General features: G+C 54.1%; 1 protein-coding gene across 2 annotated transcripts in view; it reads left to right on the top strand.

Moving 5' to 3' along the window:
• Nucleotides 1–8901: 8901 nt before the first annotated feature.
• KIRREL3 (kirre like nephrin family adhesion molecule 3) overlaps nt 8902–20745 on the top strand; it is a 469815-nt gene continuing 457971 nt past the window's right edge. For both annotated transcript variants that reach the window (XM_079763263.1, XM_079763262.1), the window contains exon 1: nt 8902–9215. In XM_079763263.1, coding sequence (XP_079619389.1) covers nt 9161–9215 — 55 coding nt within the window. In that variant the 5' untranslated portion in view covers nt 8902–9160. The remainder of the gene's footprint in view (nt 9216–20745) is intronic.

Raw genomic sequence — 20745 nt, 5'->3', positions numbered from 1 at the left:
GAGGTAGCTAACAAATTATACTATGAAGTATTATTTTCATCTACATTAAAGGCCCTTATCACATAGTGAAATACTTGTGGATGAAAGGATACAATGTCGGAATTTGTTTCAAAATAATCCAGTGAGATGGAAGAAGACAAGGAGGATAGATTCAGTGGAAGTAACCATGCCCTGGCTGATGTGGCTTAGTTGGTTGAGTGCCATCCCATGCACCAAGAAGTCACAGGTTCGATTCCTGGTTGGGGCACATGCCAGGGTTTTGAGCTGGATCCCCAGTGGGGGGCATGCAGGAGGCAGCCAGTTGATGTTTCTTTCTCTCATCAGTGTTTCTCTCTCTCTCCCTCACCCACCTTCTCTTTCTAAAATCAATAAAAACATATTTTTAAAAAAGAAGTAGCCATGGCTTTACCATTGTTGATACTGAGCGATGGTACACAGGGATTCTAATAACAGTAATTCTCAAATATTAGCATGATTCAGAATTATCTGGAAGGTTGTTAAACATAGGTAGATAGGCCCCAAATCAGAGATTCTGATTCAGGAAGTCTGGGGTGAGGCCTGAAGATTTGCACTTCTAACAAGTTCTTAGGGGATGCTAATGCTGCCAGCCCAGGAACCCCACATTGAGAACCAAGGGATTATACTACAGTTTCTGTTTTCAATCGGGGCCTAACTGGGCTGGCACAACAAAGCCAAGTGGAGGAGAGGGAGTGTCTGCTTCTGCCTGCTCACACTCTCAGACAGACAACAAAAAGAAGAAGGAAAAAAAAGACAGAGACAACAGAAAAAGCACTGAACCATCAACTCAATTCAAATTGGACTGAGTTTGGGAAAAATTAATGTTGGTTTTTCTCATTTACTTTGAACCTGTGTCCATATCATTATTATAGAGTATCCAGCTTCTCAACTGGTTTGGGACTGTGCCGTTAGCAACATGAAGAAGCAGGATTTCTAGCTGTTCTGGTCACACAAGTGCTAGAGTTAGGTTGTGATCTACACAGATTAACAGCACCCTTTCTGTATTTGTTGAGAAGTGGCTTGGGTTCAAAATGCACAGTCAGAAATCTTCCTTTGTCCTTCAAGTGCATCCCGTTCCAGAACATGGACATGAGGTTTTCTAGATCTCGTTGCATCTAAAATCATCTGCGAGGAAGAAAGAAAATTTCCAGCTTGAAATCGACAGTCACAAGAAGGACACTGGGAGTTCTGGACTCATTTTATTAATCCAAGGAACCATTTAGCAAACAATTACTGCAAACCAATACACTGGGATATGCCAAAATAATTCATCAGAATCGCCCCTGGCCTTGAAGATCTCACATGTGCTTTGTGAAGGTAGACATATAAATAAATAATTGGAATGCAACATTAATAGTTACATAATAAAAGGTGATAAGGATGCGATGGAAACCTATATAAATAAGCTGCTCATTTAAAAAAATATATATTTTTATTGATTTCAGAGAGGAAGGGAGAGAGAGATAGAAACATCAATGATGAGAGAGAATCATTGATCTGCTGCCTCCTGCACACCCTCCACTGGGGATTGAGCTCCCAACCTGGGCATGTGCTCTGACCAGCAATCCAACCGTGACCTCCTGGTTCATAGGTCGAACTGAGCCATGCCCAGCTGGGCAGCTGTTCATTTTGGGCTGAGGGGTGGAAGTGAAGCAAACTTCTCATGGGAAGATAGTCCAACTGACTCCTGAGTGGTGAGCTCCTGTTTATTAGGCAACAGGTGAGTAAAGGGGAAAAGTCAAGACAGGAGAGAAGGCAGTACAAGAAAAGTACAGAAAAGTCAACGTGGCTGCCGCCTCCAATGGACAAAGAGGACTTGGAGAGGACTAACATGTGGGCCGGGAGGGAGGGGGCTGGTGATGAGACAGAGAACGTGTGCTTGTTTGACAGGCCCTATATACCATGCAACAAGTTTATGCTCCACCTTGGGGACAGTCCATGTGCTCAGGCATGGGGGAGTATTACAGAACTGACTTTCAAGCAAAGGTGGTGGGACAGTGGGTTAGAGAGTGGAGAGGGGTTTGTTAGTCTGTAGTCCAGGCAATGAGTTCAGGAGGCTAGGAGTCCAGGTAGAGATGACAAAACTCTGTTCTCAGCCTTAGCAGTTCCAGATACGTGGCTAGGAGGCCCATTGCTAGCAGGTTAGTGTAAGTTATGTGTGTGTGGAAAGTTTTGTATATGCAAAAAGTTAAATACTTTTATAAATGTAAATATATATAAAAGTTCCAAATATAGTTATACATAAATTTATTGATATATACATGCAAGTTTATTAAAGGAGAGAAGAAAGAAAGGGAGAGAAAGAGGAAAGAAGAAAGGAAGGAGGGAAGGAGAGAAGGAAGGAAGGAAGGAAACTGTACGCAAAAAAAAAACAACAGGAGAAAGTCAAGTTTGTCTTCCGGGGGAAAAAAACTTACAGGGACCTCAAGTGAGACGCAGCTGCTCCGGGCTGCGGCAGAGGCTCGCTGGTTTATAACGAAGGCTAGGGGGTGTGTATGTTTGCATGGAGAGGAGGCTATGAGAAAGCATAACAGAGAAAAAGAATAAATGCAGTCTAATTTCTAAGACTTTGAATACCACAAATGAGTCATAAACTGGAATTTCACTCTGTCTTTCAATATTTGCCACACAATCAGCCTAGTCATATACACAGAGAAAGCACATGGCATATTCCCCACGGACCCAGGCCTGGCTCTGTGCGCTGAGCAGGGGTGCGAGGCTACCTTCCCTGCCCTCCCCAGAGCACAGAGCACGCTGAAGGTGCCGGCCTGCGCCCTCAGCCAGCGACAGGACCAGGCCCGGGGTCACGGCCACGGCCCTTCAGAACGTTTCTCATGCCTTTTCTTCCCTGTGAATTATGCACTTTTCAGGCCTCACTGAGCGAGATATCGCTGCTCCCCTACAAACTGAATGCCCAGTGCCCTGCAGGCAGGAATGGGCGAGGGCTAAACAGGCCTATTGTTCTTATTGTCTCCTGTGCAGAGTGATGCCGAGGAGATAAAAATATCTTTCATTTCTATAGTGCTGTGCATCTTAAAGTGTGTTCCACATTTCGCAGACTATATATAGGCTCACTTCATTACCCATCCCCATAAAATACAGCCGGAGCAGTGGCGGGCACATGCCAGATGTTTGACAATGGTTTAATAACCGAGTGAAGAAGAAGTTAAATTGGCTTCTGAAAACAGGAAATGGGATGTGGGGCACTAGGTAAAACGTTACCATTCATTCAGCATTATCCGTGGAGTGCCTACGGCCTAGCGGGGTGAGAGAGGGGGACAGCTGTGAGCTCGAGAGGCCTCCGGAAGGATGCACAATCAGGCAGATCTGAAAGTCAAGCGTGATTCCTGTGAAGATCCAGTTAAAATACAAGGTGCCGTGGTCCCCGCAGCTCTGAAGGGGGTCCTTTAATAAAAGGTTTGCATCCACTGCTGTTATGAGTGTCCAGGGAAGAAAAGCTGCTCTGGAACCCGGAATCCAAGCTGGAATGTGGGGTATGGTTCTGGGGAAAGGAAGGAGAGAGGAGAGATTACAAGGAAAACAAGTTAGGGAAAGACTGAGGGCACTCCATATACACTGAGTGGCCAGATTATTATGATCTCTGAACGCATAATAATCTGGCCACTCAGTATATATATACTAGAGGCCCCGTGCATGAATTCGTGCATGGCATGGGTGTGGTCTGGCCAGCCTGGCCAGGGGGAGGTGACATGGGCAGTTGGCCGGCCTGCCTGCTGGTGGAACTCCTGGTTGAGGGGACAATTTGCATATTAGCCTTTTATTATATAGGATATACACTGAGTGGCCAGATTATTATGCGTTCAGAGATCATAATAATCTGGCCACTCAGTGTATGATAAACAGGAGCCGGTTTGGGAAAAGGTCGTCATCAGTGAAAGCAGAGGGGCACGCGCAGATTCCAGGACTCCAACCTTGACGCTGATGGGCCCTGATGCTGAGGGCACTGGGAAAGGGCTTCCCAATCTCTCTAGGCTGAGAGGTGCCCTCTGGGAAGGAGACGGTAGGGTTTTTCAGATTGGGAGGGATTCCAGAGAGCCACTGTCTTCAACCAGTCATTTCCAGGGTTGTTTTTTTAATCCTCACCTGAGTATATTTTTCCATTGTTTTTTAGAGAGAATGGAAGGGAGGGAGGAGCAGGGAGAGAGAGAGAAACATTAATGTGAGAGAGACACATCAATTGGTTGCCTTCCACACATGGCCTGATCCAGGCTGGGGATCGAGCCTGCAACCGAAGTACATGCCCTTGACCAGGAATCGAACCCGGGACCCTCCAGTCCACAGTCCAACACTCTAACCACTGAGCAAAACCAGCTAGGGCTCAACCAGTCATTTGTATAGATGAAGAAAGATGTACCTGGGCTCATTCAGTGTCTACAGAAGTTGGCAGTGTCCAGGCCAGAGCCCTAACCCCGAACTGAGGCCTGGCCCGGGGTTGATGGGTGCTGCAGGCTAGCCCTGCCTTTTAGGGGGATGTTCCTGAAAGCTGGATCCTCGGTTCTGGGGGCCCTTCCATAACTGACCGCAATGAACATGGGTGAAAGCCGTATAATCCACGTGCACAGATGTGAGCAGACATGTGGCTCAGGTAAAGGAAAGAGAAATAGACCGGAAGTCTGTGACCGCCCAGGTCAGGCGGGCTGCCACCCAAGGAGGACCTCTGAAGACCATTGGTCTCGGGACGTATATGTAGCCTCAAGCCCTTATTCACTTAGCCAGTTGCCCTGAACTCCCAGGAGGGGCCTGGGCAAAATGTGTTTAAATCCCTGGACACGGAGGTTTGGAGCCAGCACTGGCAGGATATCTGGGGGGAAAAGAAAGAAAGGAAATGTGGTTTATAATGTATCTGTGCAACAGACACTGTGAAGAGAAATTAAACAGGAAGTTCTCCACTCCTGAGGACTGTGCATGGCATGCAACAGCCTCCCCTTTCCCTGTCTGTGGGAACGGTACCCGCGAGCACAGGAAGACAGTGGGAGGGCACGGCCCTGTGAGCTGGGCAGGAGAGCGAGGAGCCCAGGCCAGCAGAAGCCCTGGAGGGAGGCTGGGGCCTGGGTGCATCCCAGGACCTTCCTGTGGGGGGTCAGGGTGGAGGGGTGGGGGGGATTGGACATCACAGATAACCTCCAGGGCAATTTCTGTCTTATGAAAAAGCTCAAGAGATGTTTCATAATGTTTTCCATGTATACACCTCCCCAGCCCCAGGACAAAGCCTCCAAGATAGGAATGTACGTATTCATTCCACATGTCTTTATTAAGTGTCCCAAACTGTCCTTTCCACAAATCAAGGGATAATAAATGTTACCGGCGGAGGACAAACAGCCAAAAGGAAGGTCACCAGAGAGTAGTGATGAGCGGGGTGCATGCTACTCCTACCCCTGCACCCGGAACCCCAAGCCTCACTCTCTGTCCCAGACCTCAGAAACCGCCGGGGCAGGCGTGGGGCCAGCAGAGCAGGGCTGAGAAGCTGTGGGCTGGAGACTGGCCCATCTGAAACTTCTTGGCCAGCGAGCAACGGATTCTGGAGCCAGCCCTCACTCTAGTGGCGATGGAGCTCCAGGCTGGGGAGGGGTGTGGGGGGGGGGGGAGAGCAGGGGAGAGGGTGGTTCAAAGGACACAGCACTTAGCACAGAGGCCTGGAGAGGGGTCTGGGGCTGATGAACTGGGCCTGGGCTGCATTCCAGGAGCAGCGCTGGGAGAATGCCACCTGCTGGCGAGGGACCCTGGCTTGCCTGGTGGGCACAACAGAGATCTGGAGCCCGGATGGACAGAGAACAAGAAACCCGGCCGTTTTCCAAGTTGCTGGTTTTCTGCTGGCTCTTCAGGGCTGCCACCTCCAGGGACAGACAGACAGAGGTGCCCAGAGACCCCGTGACCTGCCTCCGTGCTCAGAACTTGGGTCTCCCCTCCCCTTCCTGCCTCCCTTTCCCCTCCCTTTCCCTTCTGCCCCTCCCCTCCTCCGTCTTCCTTTCCCTCCTCCCCATCCCCTCCACGCCCCCACCGACCGTCCCCTCCCCTTGCGCTCCAGGGTCTGAGCCTCTCCCCTCTTCTCCATCAGGTGGAGCTGTCCCCTCCGCGCGCCTCCCACCTCCCGCCTCGCCGGGAACTGCGCGCAGGCACCTCGCAGCGCCCGGAGGGTAACCGACCCCCTCCCCCGGCCCCCCTTTCCCCCCAAGAGGAGGCGAGGCCAGGACCAGCTGGGCGGAGATGGCGGGGCCACCTTCGGGGCTGGCGCCAGGGCCCGGCCGGCTGCAGGTCCTGCAGGTACCGCTGTGTTCTCGCTGCCCCACGTGGTGGCTGCCGAAGATTGCCGTGGGTTTTCCGGTCCTTTCCGAGCCAGGCAGCTCATTACTTAACCCAAGCTTTTATCTTTCCGCTGCTGAGACCGGAGGCGGAGGGGAGGGGTGCAGAGGGTGGAGAAGAGAGCAGGCCCCAGGCGGCTGGGGGTCAGGAGGCCACTCTCAGGGACCAGTGGGAGGGCCAGAGAGCCAGACAAGGCCGTTCCCACCTCTGACTCCCACCAACCTTCTCCCGTCCGCGAGTGAGAGTGTGGGGCGCGCCCACGCCGGCCGCGGGCCTGATTTTCGGGTGCTGCACAGTTCCTCGGCCTCCTGACTCTGGTTTGAAATATTTCCCTTGGGCAGGGGTCCTCAAACTTTTTATACAGGGGACCAGTTCACTGGCCCTCAGACCGTTGGAGGGCCGGACTATAGTTTAAAAAAAAAAAAAAAACTATGATCAAATTCCTATGCACACTGCACATAATCTTATTTTGAAGTAAAAAAAAAACAAAACCGCAAAAACACCCGCATGTGGCCCGCGGGCCGTAGTTTGAGGACGCCTGCCTTGGGGGCCGAATTAAGCCCATCTGGGCCCCAGGCCACTTAGGAATTAGCAACCAAAATGAAATAACAGCTTAAAGGATAAATGTGAGTTAAAACATCAAATGGTGCTTTGTAGGGTGCAATTCGCATTCTATATTATTCGTCTTATTCACTGTGACCCTTGGCCTTGGGCTTCGTACCCAGATCTTCAATTTCGCCCCCCCCCACCCCCCCATGGAATTAATGAAAGCCACTATACGTGCCGTGGTTTTACTCCTAATAGGCTATTGGGCACGTGTTGTTGAGAATTCGTATTCATCTTTTGCAGGTGTTTCTGCTTTGCCCCTTCTCTTTCATTGCCTTGTCTGCTGTAAGGAGCCAATGGGCTGAAGCTGGGCGGACGCCGTTTCCAAAATGCGTTTGCTTATTGAGTTGGTGAGGTACGTCTGTCTTTGGGATCCTCTTAGTGTCCGTTGTTCTGTATTTCTTTTGCTCCCCCCTCCCCCCCCCCCCCCGAAAAAAGTTTGCTTACAAATTGCCATTTGGTATGTGTAACAGCCTCTGAGGGACCCGGTTAAATAAACTATGAAGTTAAGAATAGAAAAGTCAACACAGCTGACGCCTACTCATTTGTAGGTTTCTGATGTGAACCCACCAGATGTCAGTTCCGACCCGCACACCCTTCCCCAGGTGCCCCCACTCCTCGCTCCCTTGCTCCTAAATGCCAAGGGACACATCCGTGTGGAGATGGGGAGTTGGAATGTGCTTTGCAGTCAGCAAACTCACCGAAGTATGGAATACCGACTCAGGAGAGGCGAAGGTTTCCCTAAAGACCTCTCTCCGAGGTCCAGTGAGTGAAGAGAGTAAGGGTTTTATAGGGGAAATGGCTCCAATCCAAAAAGCAGCCTTCATGTTCCTCTTCTTACTCATCACCTCCCCTTCTGGATAAGGCTGCCTACTATATACCCTGTAACTATCCTTCCAGTTTGCATCTTATGTGCATCCCCTACGTTCACCCTAAATTCTGAGCTCCTGAAGGCATGGCCTGTGCCTATGATCTTATTTCCCCCAGTGCCCCAGGTATATGTAGATGTCAATCAAGTAAATAGCCCTAGATACATTCCCGTTGATGTCCTGGAAGAAAATCGAGTTTGATTTGAATGTGGGTTCCATGACAGGTAAAAAAAAGCCCTAAAGATTCTTAAGAGGCAGCTGCCTATGACCTTGGCCTCTCCTTCCATACAGGCCAGTGAGGGAGGAGAAAAGACACACCTGGGAGTGGGGGGGGGGGTGCACATGCAAAGGCCGGCAGCTCCCTTATCCTTGGTAGGAAATACACAAACCAGGATGATACTAACTGGGCACGTGTCACACACCTACCTGGTTTCCCTCTTAGTAGTTCCTTCATTCTGTTCTCTGGGAGTAGCACAAAGCACACTTCGGTCCATGGGTTAGGGTTTATCACCTACCCCCCCCCCCGCCCCCCGCCCCCCAGGAAAGTCTCAAAAATGCAAAGCATGCTTGTCTCTTCCCCAACTCGGAGGCTCCCTGCACACACTGGACAGCTCCTTTCTGGGAGAAAATAACAGCTTCTTGCCTCTGCCTCTGCCTCCCCCCCCCCCCCCCCCTTTCAGCCCGGTTTGCAGGCTTTGCTTTGAGGAAGGGGAGGCATGCATATACCCATGCGTGCACGTGCATATAGTCATCCTTAACTTCACGCCCATTAAACAACATGATAGCGTGTGGACAAAAAAGTCACAGCTCCACTCGCTGTTCAAGATGCCTTTTGGTCATTCATGGTGAAAAGCTGAATTTCCTCCTATGTAAGGGGGAGAGAAAAAAAGACAGAGCAGAGCACACCCCCCTGCTCCGTTTTGCATAGATCTCCTTTTCCAAGTGTTTCCTCTTTAATTATGGCCCGTTTCCCCTCCCTCGCCCCTCCCCAGCTCCAGTGAAAGGAGCCCTTCTGTCACTGGTCCCTCGCTCGCTCGCTGGCTGGCGGTGGGAGGAGCCGGAGGAAGCTGAGCGCCCGGGAGGCCGGGAGCGGAGATGGATCTGCTCCGAGAGGGGACGCTGCTGAAGACCCCGGCTTCTCGAGGCGGCTAGGAAACAGGCCACTCGTACCGAAGGGCTGCGGAGACCGGAGGCGCTGGAGCCGGAGGCCGCCGGGGACCGCCGGACGGACGGCTGGTGGGCGACCCGGCGAGGACCCCGGCGCAGGCTGAGCCCCGCGAGCCGCGGAGGAGAAACTCGTCGCGAGCCCAAGTTGCCCGCCGGCTCGCCCTCGCCGCGCCCGAGGAATGAGACCTTCCCAGCTCCACCTGCTCCTCGTCTGCTCCTTCCTCTTCAGCCAAGGTAGGACCCAGGCCGCTGGAGTTGCGGGGCAAGTGGCGGAGCCGCCGGGGCGCGGGAGGCAGAGGGCGGAAGGTGGGAGGCTTCGGAAACTCGGCTGATGGATGCGCCTCTCCGGCCAGGTCGCGCTGCACCCTGGCTTTGCTCCTTTGCTTTGGAAAATGCAACAAAATGCTACTGTTTATTTTCCTTTGGAAGGAAGGGGTATGGGGGTTGGGGGCAGAGGTGGGGGGGGGGGGGTCGACGACTTTTTCCTCTCACTTGTCAACATCCAGCTCCAACTCTCCAATGCAAATGAGTCCTTTATGCCCCGGTATGTTAATGAGACAGTGTCTTTGGATGAGCCGCCCTGAACTTCTGGGCACCTCCTCCCCTCCAGACCCTGGCTGGAGAGGGAGCGATGGGGAGGAGAGCTTTGTTTCAGTGGATTTTTAGCTCAAAAAAGGTCTGACTTGCGGGAGCGTATGCCAAAGCGAGTGTGTGTGCGTCGCCCGTTTGCAAAAGGGGCTGCAATTACCGAATGCGCCGTGGGGGTAATTTGCAGGGCGTGGGGGAAAACGCATGCGAAGAGTTTCACTGAATGCAATCGCGTTCCCCGAGCCAGATTGCATTCTGAGTTCCGCACAGCACTAGATTCAGGGTAGGAAATGGAATTTCGCTCCTGGTGCTGATTGTTTCGTTTCTGCAGCCTTAGCAGGAGCGGGGGAGCCGGGTGGACGTTCAGAAAAGAACTTTGCCACCTCTGGGCTCCCTGCCACTGGGCGGCGTGGGGCTGGGAATGGCGGAGGGCGGGAGGGGAATCTGAGAGAGGGACGGAGAGCACCAACTTAGCCCAGGGCATCGAGTCACCTGTGGAACCGAGTTCAGAGGGGATGAGTCAATGGACTCCTTCCCGTTTCAGAACGCCAGGGCCGCTCTGCCATCCGAGGCAGCATTGGTGCCAGCCAGCACGCTTCTTAGAGGGACGGGACTCGCTCAGGAAAAAATCCACAGCAGAGCAGGTCCATCTGTTGGTGCAATGAAGGGTAAAAGTTTTTTGGGGAAGCGGAGCACCGCTCTGAGGGGGGCTGGCTTTGCAAGCGAACAGCACCTCTCCCTTCCATCCCTGGTCTGGGAGAAGCCAGTGTGAGCCGAATCCCAGCCTCCTTCCTCACCTCCTCACTGGTATTGTGGTCCCTGCAGATTTCCCCTCATCAAATGTTGCTAATGACCATCCTGATTAAACCCGAGGGGCACTTCCCCATGCCTGTGTATAATAATAATAATGTGTGCACACGCACACACATACACACACACACACGCACGCACGCACACACACATTCTGGGGCTGTGTGCCCCTCACAAGGGCTCCTACAGCAGCAGGAAGATAAATTGCCTTCCCCAGAGTTTTGAGGCTGAATGAATAAGTACCTCCGAGCCCTGGTATAAACAGCTTGGTTATGTTGCCATTGGCGAGAGAGACTGCCCTCCTGCTTGGATGTGTGTGCACTTGCTTGTGGGCGCGCGTCTACACAGACATACAGCGGCTCGCTGTCATTCTGCTGTGCCTCTCCCCAGTTCACTCGGGAAGTTGCACGTGGGATCCCCCAAAGGAGGATCCAGCCATCTCCCCCCCAACCCCCCCTGCACACAGTGCATGGGACCAGAGCGCTGTCACCCGCGGTTTGTTTCCCTTGGCGGCACACCAAAACAATTCTCCTCCAGATTGGCGCGCGCCGAGTCTGGAGGTGTCTAAGTGCCTCTCCGACGGTCTGAGTCATCCGGGTGCACCTTCCACTTTGCTTATTCCTGTCTCGGTGCAGAGCTATTTCTCGACAGCCTCCTCTGAATCTTTAAATATTTACCTGCGGAGGTTAAAGGCGCTGTTCCCTCTAGCCCTAGCCCGGAGGACACTGGGAGGAAACCACAGCATCAGGCGATGATCCTTAGGTTCCTCGTTACTCCTGAGTGCTCGCAGCCTGGCCAGCCCGGCCACTCTGTCCGATGGCGGGTGCACAGGACTCCGAAACAGGTCTCCTGAAGGATGATGAGACCAAAGTGCACCCAGCCGGTCAGAATAGCCCACATCCCTGGGCACTGTCGGTCCCAGGTCCCTCAAATAGGCAGCATCTGCCTAGAGGACGTAAAGGTCAAGTGGGTAGATGCTTTATGGACTTCATTGCAATCGAGCACCTTTGGACTTGCTCGGAGGACATTTGTTTTGATGTGGATGTTGTGATGAGTCTTGTGACTTCCCCGGAGGGACCTATTTGACCCTCATTTACGGTGCCAGCCCCTACCTAGCGCCATGCGTTTCTCATTATTGGATAGAGGTTACCCTCTCTCCGGGGGTGAGGAGAAGACGAGCCCGCAGGCTCTAGATGGCTCCGGCTGGCACCCCTCTGACCCCCGCCTTCCCGGTGCTCTTCCTCCTCGGACGCTTTCCAAGGCAATGTGCAGAGACCCGGGGATGGCCCTCCACTCGGAGGAAACAAATGTCCAGGGTTCTATTTAGGGCCATCGCTGGCACTCAGGGACACAGCCATCTGCCGCCCAGCACCTCTCCCGGTGGAACCTGCGTGCCATCTCGGGGTTTCTGGAACCGATGCCCACGCCTCCTGCGCCGGGTCGCCTCAGGTCTCATCCAGAGGGGTGGCCAGACAGAGTTCCAATGACTTGAACAGCAGATCATTTAGGTCAACAATTCAGGTCCATTTCCATCATCCTTTCTTGCCGGGCGTGCCACCTACGTATTCACCTTCCCTGTTGTTCCTCACCCTTTAGACAATGAAATTAAGGCATTAAGGTATAATTCACTTCAGTGCTATGCGGTGCTCTTAGTCTTTCAAGGTTTGGGCTGTCCACATAGATGGAGATGGAGTGTGTGTTTATCTCTCCTGAGGTGGCAGGAGAAAGAGCAGGTGGCATCCCTCCACCTCGCCCTGCCCACGCGCCGGGCCTGGCCGGGCTCCCCGGGGGGAGGAGATGGAGGGCTGCCAGGGAGTGCGCTGTGTGGGTTTCCTCTGGCTGGGGATGCCTCCTCCCTCGGCTGGCAGGGCCGCACGCCTTGTACAGAGAGGGATAATGTCACAGCACAATTTGCCTCCTGCGGAGAAGAGGCATGTTCTGCCCCGGGGTGAAAAGGAATCGATTCTCTTGTCATCCATAAACTTAGAACTTGCTCTATTTTTTTTTTCTTCCCTTTACCATTTCAGTTTGCCCACAACCATTTCCGCCCGTGCCCTCCTTCATCTCCGAGACCATTGCATCTAGCCTGCCACCCCCATTAAGTAGCTGCGGAGGAGTAATGGACTGGCTCCCTGCTGCCCACGCCTCGCGGTCGGTCCTGAGAGTTTGGGGAGAGGGCGAAGGCACAGGCTCGGTGCCTTTACTTGAGCCGCGGTAGGAAAGGTGTCTCCCCACTTTCTGGCGTTGTGCTCTAGGGTCCCCAGGGTCCTGTCCTGCCTAGAACTTGGCGGCTCTGAAAGGTCTAGGTCTGGGGAGCCCGCATCTCCTGTTGGGTTGACGTGTGCGTCATCGTACCGCTCTGGGCTTGTTGGGGTGAAAGTGACAAGTTGCATTTCCGTGTCAGTGACATCCCTGAGTTGAGGATTCCTCTGGGGAGTCATCTACGCGTTGGGAAGCATCGAAGCACCTTGTTCTCGGGACTTGCTGGCAGGAATCCCCCAAATGGGCTGTCAGATGTCCATGTGAAGGGGAGAGGTTCATGGGGGCCTGAATCTCCCAGGGAATAGAAGAGCATAGAGCAGCCAGGAGGAAAAATAGAGAGTGAGTGGAGGGAGTTGGCCGGGGCTGGGATGCGGGGGGGAGCTAAGGGGATGATGGGAAGCATGGGAAGGTGGGCTGAGAAGGTAGCATGAGCTCCTCAGAGGCAACCCAAAGAACAGAGGGGATCCCGGGGGGGTCGCGCTGAGAAGGCGTTAGAAAAGGGTATTGGAAGTGAGCGGTGACTTTGGAAACGTGGATCCTTACCCAGAAATGTCATATAACAAAAGAAGAGGCGAGTAGTCAGTGTGATGCTCCCACCCAGCACCCCAAGTGGTGTGATGACTTGCCTAGAGAAGAAAGAACCCCCTCCTTTGGGCCGGGAGGCAGTGCCCAGCTGCCAGGGGTGTGGGACCCCCTTCTTTCACAAATGCGCTGGGTGAACTGGGACGTGTCTGGTGGGTATGGAGGTGCTCACGGTGTCTGCTGCCCAGCGGGGAGTTCTCAGTTGCCAGCAGACCAATTGCAGAGGGATGGAGGCGCGTGGGGGTGGGGTCAGCACCTTCACACTGCACTGGGGACCCTGCGGGGCCTCCCTGCTGGTCACAGAGGAGGGTCTGCTGGGGACGCGGTGCGCTCGGCACAGGACCAGGGAGCTGCTGGGCTCGGTGCCCTGTGTTGACAGGAGCCGGGGCCAGCAGGAGACGGGGTGGCGCAGGGGATTAGGCCTGAAGATGCAATTTTTCTTTTTTGTTCAGCCCAGTGGGGGTGACTTAGGAGGCGTTATATTGCGGACCCCGAAAAGCACATGACTAATCCGGAGTGAATTCAAGAGATTTCAATAGCCAAATAATAACAATACTAATGATACCTTTGATTCGCAGAGTACTTTTCTTCCAAGGAGATAAAAAGATAAACTGCTTTGGAAACATGAAGGAGGGAAAGAAAATTGCCCGTGATAAAGGAGTGGGGACGAGGGCCAACAGCATTCATTTTAGGGTCTCCATGTAGGGGGGCGGGGGCGGTCCCATGGTTCTGGGCGTCAGTTTTCAGCCACAGTCCTTCTCCTTGGTCAGATGCTGAGGTGACTTTTGGATGAAAAGCCAGCGCAGGCGTTTTAATCAGGTTCAGCCCCAAGGCAGGGAGGCACTGAATTCCCTCCTCCTGGGCCCGGGGCTTCTCTAATTCAGTCTTGCAGTGCTGATGGGGAGCTGCTGGAATCACCTCCGCCTCTCTTCACCGCAGGGACCCTGACTTTAATGGGGGTTCTTGCAGCAGAGGGATTGGGGCCCAGCCTTCCCTCAAGAGCAGTGGACACCCGGCGTTCACAGAGCAGGGGCCGGCTGGGGCAGCTGCTCTGGGGGTCTCTTCCCTCAGGTTTCATAGCCAGTCACTGCCATCCACAAGGGATCAAGACACAGGGCCAGCCAGCGCCCGGTGCCCAGATTGTCGTAGCTGCGCCCTGTGTTCCAAATAGCGTGGACGTTACCTCCGGTTGGGGACAGGGCAGGGAGGATGCTGCTCCATGTGTCATTGCTCTATTTCTCCTCCCAGGGAAAAGCCGGGACCCACCTGGGTAGGTGTATCCGTCAGATGAGAAGGTAGATCCCCTATAGGTCATGAGAGCACTTCTGTCATGTTCACGCAAAGAGGCCTAGGTCCTGGTTCCTGCCAGAGCTTGGGGATTAGGCGTGTGTGTGTGTGTGTGTGTGTGTGTGTGTGTGTGTGTGTGTAGGGGCGGGGGGGGGGGAGGGGCCTTCCCTGCTCTCGCTCTCCCAGGACCCACACTGTAGAGGACCCAATTCTACCACATTTAACAGGAACGGTCACTGCCTTTCCCCACCGAAGGAGCTCGGGATCAAACGTTAAACGTTCTCCATGTCCTCTCCTCCGAACGGTGAAAATGAGTATTCTGGCTGCACAACTTCCTCGGGAAGTTCGTAAATGTCAATATTGGAGAAGTGTTTCCTTATATCACTGCAGCGTGGCATCCGCTGCTTGGAAACAATGTCTCCCGCCAGCCCAGTGCTTCCCCAGCCCACGGTCATCCCCACTGTGAGGACTGAGTAAATGCCAGCTCCCTGGGCACCTGGGCAGCAAGTTGAGCCATGGAAATAGTGGCCAACATACGCGACTCCTGCTCCGTGCAGAGGTGCCCTGTGGCAGCCCTGGCTGGGCATGGAGGCTGGGGGGCGGGCGCTCCCCCAGCTCCTTCCTGGAAATAAAGGCAAGGATGTAGCCAAATGCGGACACCGGCCCACACACCATCTCGGGGTTTTTCTGGTAGCCTAGGAGCCGTGTGATGGCTACGCCATGCCTCCTTCCATCTGTGACCCCACTCCACACACTGACACACACACTTTCACACTGACACACACACACACACATGCGTGCGCGCACACACACACACACGCTCATACAATCACAGGCGCACACACATTTACATACTCTCACATACACACACTTACACATACACTCACCCACATGCACGCTCACACACACGCAGGCGCACACACCACTTACTGCTGCCGTGTAGTGATGTCCAGAACCTAGAACACATCAGCCCTTTGGCTCCCGTGGGAGGTGAGCTCTCCTGCTAACCTTCCCCCTGGCATTTTCCTCATAGGAACAGTGAAGTAGGTGTACCAACCCGAGGCGGTTTTGTGGGCATTGAAGCTAACACTGCAATGGCACGCGTGTGTCGTATTGAAAGGGTGTGTGCACCTCAGGTTGAATTAGCTAGATGGCGGCCCACTTGGCCTGTGTTCACCGCCCAGCTGTTACAAGTTCACAGTCTTTCTCACTCAGGCCCGGAAGACGGAAACGTGAAATGGGCCCCTGAGCGTTGCAGCAGCAGCCGTGGCTGTCACTTTCCCCATTCGCCTTCTCCCCCAGGGCTTCCTAGGGCCCGGTGTCTCATAGGGCACCTTTCTGACCCCTTCCTTTGTGACCCAATGGCATTTGAGGACGTCAAATCTCAGCCCTGGGCCTGTAGGCCAGCATGCATTGAGGGCCTATGGTTAGTAGGCACGGTGCCAGGGGCTCGGATGCAGAGATGTCTAGGGCCACGTTTCTGTGCCAGGCGGGCTCAGTCTGGTGAGGGAACAGGCACCGTGACCCGTGGTTACAGTGATGGGCTCAGAGGGGTCCGAGCGTTCGGAGAGCAGCCAGAACGGGCGAGGGCATCGGGGAAGCCGCACAGAGGAGATGACTCGGTTTGGGAAGAAGTCTAGGAGGCTTCCCCATGGAGCATGCGCAGTGTTTCAGGCTGGACCTTACCATGTGCAACGGCAAGAAGACAGGGCAGAAGGTGACACGCTCAGAAGCAATGGGTCCCGCGGTGGCTGGGATGTTAGTGTGTTGAAGGGGGTGTGACAGGGAGCTTGGCAAGGGAGGGGCCAGCTTGTGAATGGTGGTGGGTGCCATGCTAAACGTTTTGAGGATGGATTGTCAGAATTAAGTCTGCGCTTTAGAAACATCATTAGTAGCTTATGGTTCTAGTCCTCTCTATACCATGAGTTCCATGGGACCCCCCCCCCCCGCCAAAAAAAAAAGCAGGATCAACAAACATGTCATTCTTCTTGGTATTCCCTGAGTTTCACATCTAGACTAGAAGGGAAATATACTCACTCTCTCCAGCTCATCTTCCAGGTAAAGGATGGAATGGTGAGCAGTAAAGTGGGGAAGCCGGCCGCACTGCATTCCAGGGGAAGGCAGAGGGCGGTAGGCAGGCGTACACTAGAGGACTGTGTTGGGTAAAGAATGTGGAAGAGACCACGCGGCCCCCAGAAGCAGGCGTGGCTGAGTCCACACTGGACTCCTAGGCAAATGGAATCACTGAGAAATGAGATTTGCCTGTTTCTAGGGATGACTAGCCAGAGATGGAGGCAGCCTGGCATGGAAGATGCTGGAAAACCAGAAACAAGAGACCAGGGCCAGGATGAGACAAGCCAGAGACGCCTAGGGACGCTTCGCTGGTGACTTTTCTGTTCTCAAGAGGCAGCTAAGCTCCACTGGCTTTTGGGAAAACAAGGCTCCAAGCTAAGTGGCTCTTCTCCCCAGATGCTGGGCATGCGTATAGGTCTCCAGCACCACTAACTTTTCATTCTAGAGTCAAGGACTTCCCCAGATCTACCCATGGGTCCCACCCTTTGGCCTGCTTCCATTTCCCGGGAGGACAAGCTCCATAGTGAAGCAAAAGCCTCCATTGTTCTGCAGGAAATACCCAGCGACGTTCCCAAGACGGTCCCTGTCTAACCCTAGTGTGGGAGGCTGGCCCACTGACCAGTCCCATTGCCAAAACTTTAAGAGTGGAATTCGGGCCATTGAGAACGGAAGGCCAGTCGCTGAGAACTGGATCGGAGCGTAGGCTAGACCAGTGGTCAGCAAACTCATTAGTCAACAGAGCCAAATATCAACAGTACAACGATTGAAATTTCTTTTGAGAGCCGAAAACCGACTTCTGCGCATGGGCCACGAAGTGTCAATCGCACTGTACGTGCGCGCCCGCACGTGGTATTTTGTGGAAGAGCCACACTCAAGGGGCCAAAGAGCTGCATGTGGCTCGCGAGCCGCGGTTTGCCGACCACTGGGCTAGACGCTATCCCATATCCTCTCCAGTTCTAAGACTTCCTGAATGGTACTCATCAGCCACAGCTGCTTGTTTCGGGTAGTAAATGCCTAGAAAGTCAATGACATGTTATCATAGGTCTTTGTCCAGCACATTCTCTTGCAGGCGCCAGGCACCTGCCTTTGCTTGTTGCTGGCAGCAGTGGTGGCGCTAGTATGTTCTTGTCATGATGATAATTAGCAACGTATGCAGGTGACTTTCAGAATTCATGAGAATTGACGTCATCATGACAGCAACCAGCAGAGGCAATCATTACGCCACACCCTCAGGAAGGTGATGTTACCTGACCAGAGTCAGTCCCATCTGGGTCGCTCTCTGTGCGCCTCCAGATGTGGGAGATCCAGCTGCTCCGACTCGTCAACAGTGAGCCATGCATGAGCAGATCCGAAGCTGTGTGCCTGTAACCTGTGGGGATCCTCCCTGAGTAGGCAGGGAAGAGGGGGTTAGGGGTTCCAGATGTAATTGGGGAGCTGACCTTCGAACAGTGGCCCCGCACTGTAGCTCTTGATCCCAGACTCCTTCTGGATGGGCTCCTGCATCTTCCTGGTTTCAGCTTTAGCTGGAGGCCACAGGTCTCCCGGCCGCTCCTGCCTGGGGAAATGACAGGCCAGCCTTTTGGGCAGAATAGCAAAAAGGAGACAGACGTGGCTCTGGCAGCTTCTTTTGTGGTTATTCTGAAGAAACGAGAGAGGAAAAAAAAAAAAAAAAAGCAAAGGCAGGGACTTTTCTTCTCTTAATTGGCTGATGAAATATCCATTTCTTTTGTGCCCCCTGGTGCCTAGCACACAATTCAGCACACAGGAGGCTGTGAATAAATATTGAAGCGATGGAATGAAACATAAGGAATAATGAAAGAAGAAGGCGTTCATCTGACATCACCGCAGGCACATGCTCAGAGGGCCCCCGCAGGAGGGCAGGGGGGAAGAAACCAACGAGGAGAGGTGTGGCCTGGCCCTGCAGGGAGCTGCTTCGCTCTGAGAAAGGCCTTGGGTGACCACTGGGTGACCAGGAACGCTGCCAAGAGCAACATCCTCTGGCGAGCCACCCACTCCTCGGGTTCAGCGAGCAACAGTCACAGCCTCCTGCTCTTTAATGCCTGTCAGCTCCGATTTCCGTCAGTCACCTGCAAATGTCACAGGTGACTCGGCTCGGGTGCTGTGTGACAGTCCACCTGTCACCCTTGGCAATGCTGGGAGCTATGACAGTTTCCGAGGGACACCCGGCCTGGTGGCGCATCGTGCCGGCATTCAGGAGGCAGAAAAGGTAGAGCTCGCTCCTGGAGACTCACGCAAAGGACCGCACAGGAGGCAGCTCCCAGCCTCCCCTGCCTCGCTGCCCTGGTGACAAGGACAGGGACACTGCCATTTGATCTCCAGGTGGCTTTGTTCTCCGTGTCCTGGGGCCATCACTTAAGGAGGCTGGGTCCACCCCACATTCACAGGGAGTCGCGTGGCATCAGGGAGCTGGACTCCAGGACCCTGCACCATCTAAGGGATGACGGGGAGGGAGCGCCTAGTTTTCTCTAGGGACCACATCAGGCAGGAGCTTGTCTGAAGGTTTTCAGAGATGAAACCAGGGGAAGACTGCAATTCCTACATCTGCCTGATGGTGGCAGCAGCAGCGCTTGCAAAGCCCAGGAGTGAGCTGCCAAGCTCGAGGCCCAGGAAGGGAGCTGGGCTCCCTAGTGGGTGCCTGGGCCCTTCTCTGCCTGGGACAGCCCGGCTGGGGCAGCTGAGCATGAGGCAGGGGACAAGGAAAGGGGGTGCAGGCCTTTTGGATGGCAGCAGCTTCCTTTCTCCTCTTTCTGATGGGGGTGAGGGCAGAGTGTTCAGGGTGCCTGTGAGGTAGGCAGGCATGATTAGAAATACTTAAGGGGCTGGGAGAGCTACAAAGAGAGTGAGAGAAACGTCAGTTAGCAGAATGGGTTCCCTGCGGCGAGGCAGTCCCCTGCGTGACGCCCTCCGGTGGGTGATGAGTGGGTGTCCTCCCCAGGAGGGCCCTGCCTGCATCCGCGAGCCCCCCCCCCCCCCCCCTTCCCAGCAATCCCACTCCTAGGCCTGGGCCCACTGCCCCAGGCAAGGTGTTCGCCCCTTTCAGGATTCGGGAGCCAACAGTTCTGGCTGCTCCCCTCTCATGCTGAAAAAGCAAAACCAACTGATGCTAACACGTCTCCTCATTCTCCCCGATCCCCTGGGCGGGCTGAAGAGGTGCTCGTGATTTCACCTCTGGACAGGGACAGGCACCGTGAACACGTCTCCGTGAGCCATGATGGTGTGTGTTTGGAAGTGCGTCTTGCAGGCAAGGTGGCCCGGATCCTGAGACCGCAGCAGCTCTAGCCCTGTGCTCTACCGGAGGGCAGGTGGATGGAAAGCCCCAGGCTCCATCCATGTGCAGCATAAACATACACAGTGGGGCATGGGAGAAAGGAAGCCGAGGCCACCGCTGGGGCCGCCCACTTCCTCTGTGTGGCCTGAGTGGCCGGGAGGCCTGGTCGTTTATGTGGGCCGATGTCCTCAGATATTGTTCACCTGGCCCTTACTTCTGGTTGCCAGCGTGGTGGTTAGATAAGGTTTGCTCAAACCAGTGGAGCAGCCTCCAGTGTCTGACTCAGCATCACAGGGTCCTGGTGTCTCTTTGGACCCGGGTGGCCGCCGCTGCCAGTCCCCTGGTCCTCACACTGTCTGTCTCCCTGGGCGGAGGGCGGGGGCAGTGGCAGGGGGAGAGGGAGGATGGTTCTGTCCGTTTTATTCACTGTTCCGCCGGCAAATGCCAGGTGACATCTTGAGCAGCCCCTGCCAGAGAGGAAAACTTTTTGCATTAGAATTAGAAAAACCTCATCTGAAACTCAGACTTGGTGCTTCACAGATCAGAGAAGAAAGCTCCAACTGCATAGTCTGAGAATTAGCTGGAAATAATAAGAGCCGGGCCTCTCCCCGCATAGGGATGTTAGACCAACGTGGTATGTGAGCTTGACCCCACTAGTCCCTTGATTTGGCCACCTGTTCCCCTTTCTCCTTTCACAAACACGACTTCCTTGGTGCTTGGGGATCCCGCCATAGAAAGTTTGATGGGCCCGGCCGGTGTGGCTCAATGGTTTGAGCGTTGACCCATGAACCAGGAGGTAACGTTTCGATTCTCAGTCAGGGCACATGCCCAGGTTGTGGGCTCAATCTCTAGTGTGGGGCGTGCAGGAGGCAG

This window comes from Cnephaeus nilssonii (assembly GCF_951640355.1).
Source record: "Cnephaeus nilssonii genome assembly, chromosome: 22".
In the NCBI taxonomy this organism is placed as follows: Eukaryota; Metazoa; Chordata; class Mammalia; order Chiroptera; family Vespertilionidae; genus Cnephaeus; species Cnephaeus nilssonii.
Note: the sequence above shows the minus strand (reverse complement) of the source record. Positions and strands in the feature narration are given on the sequence as shown.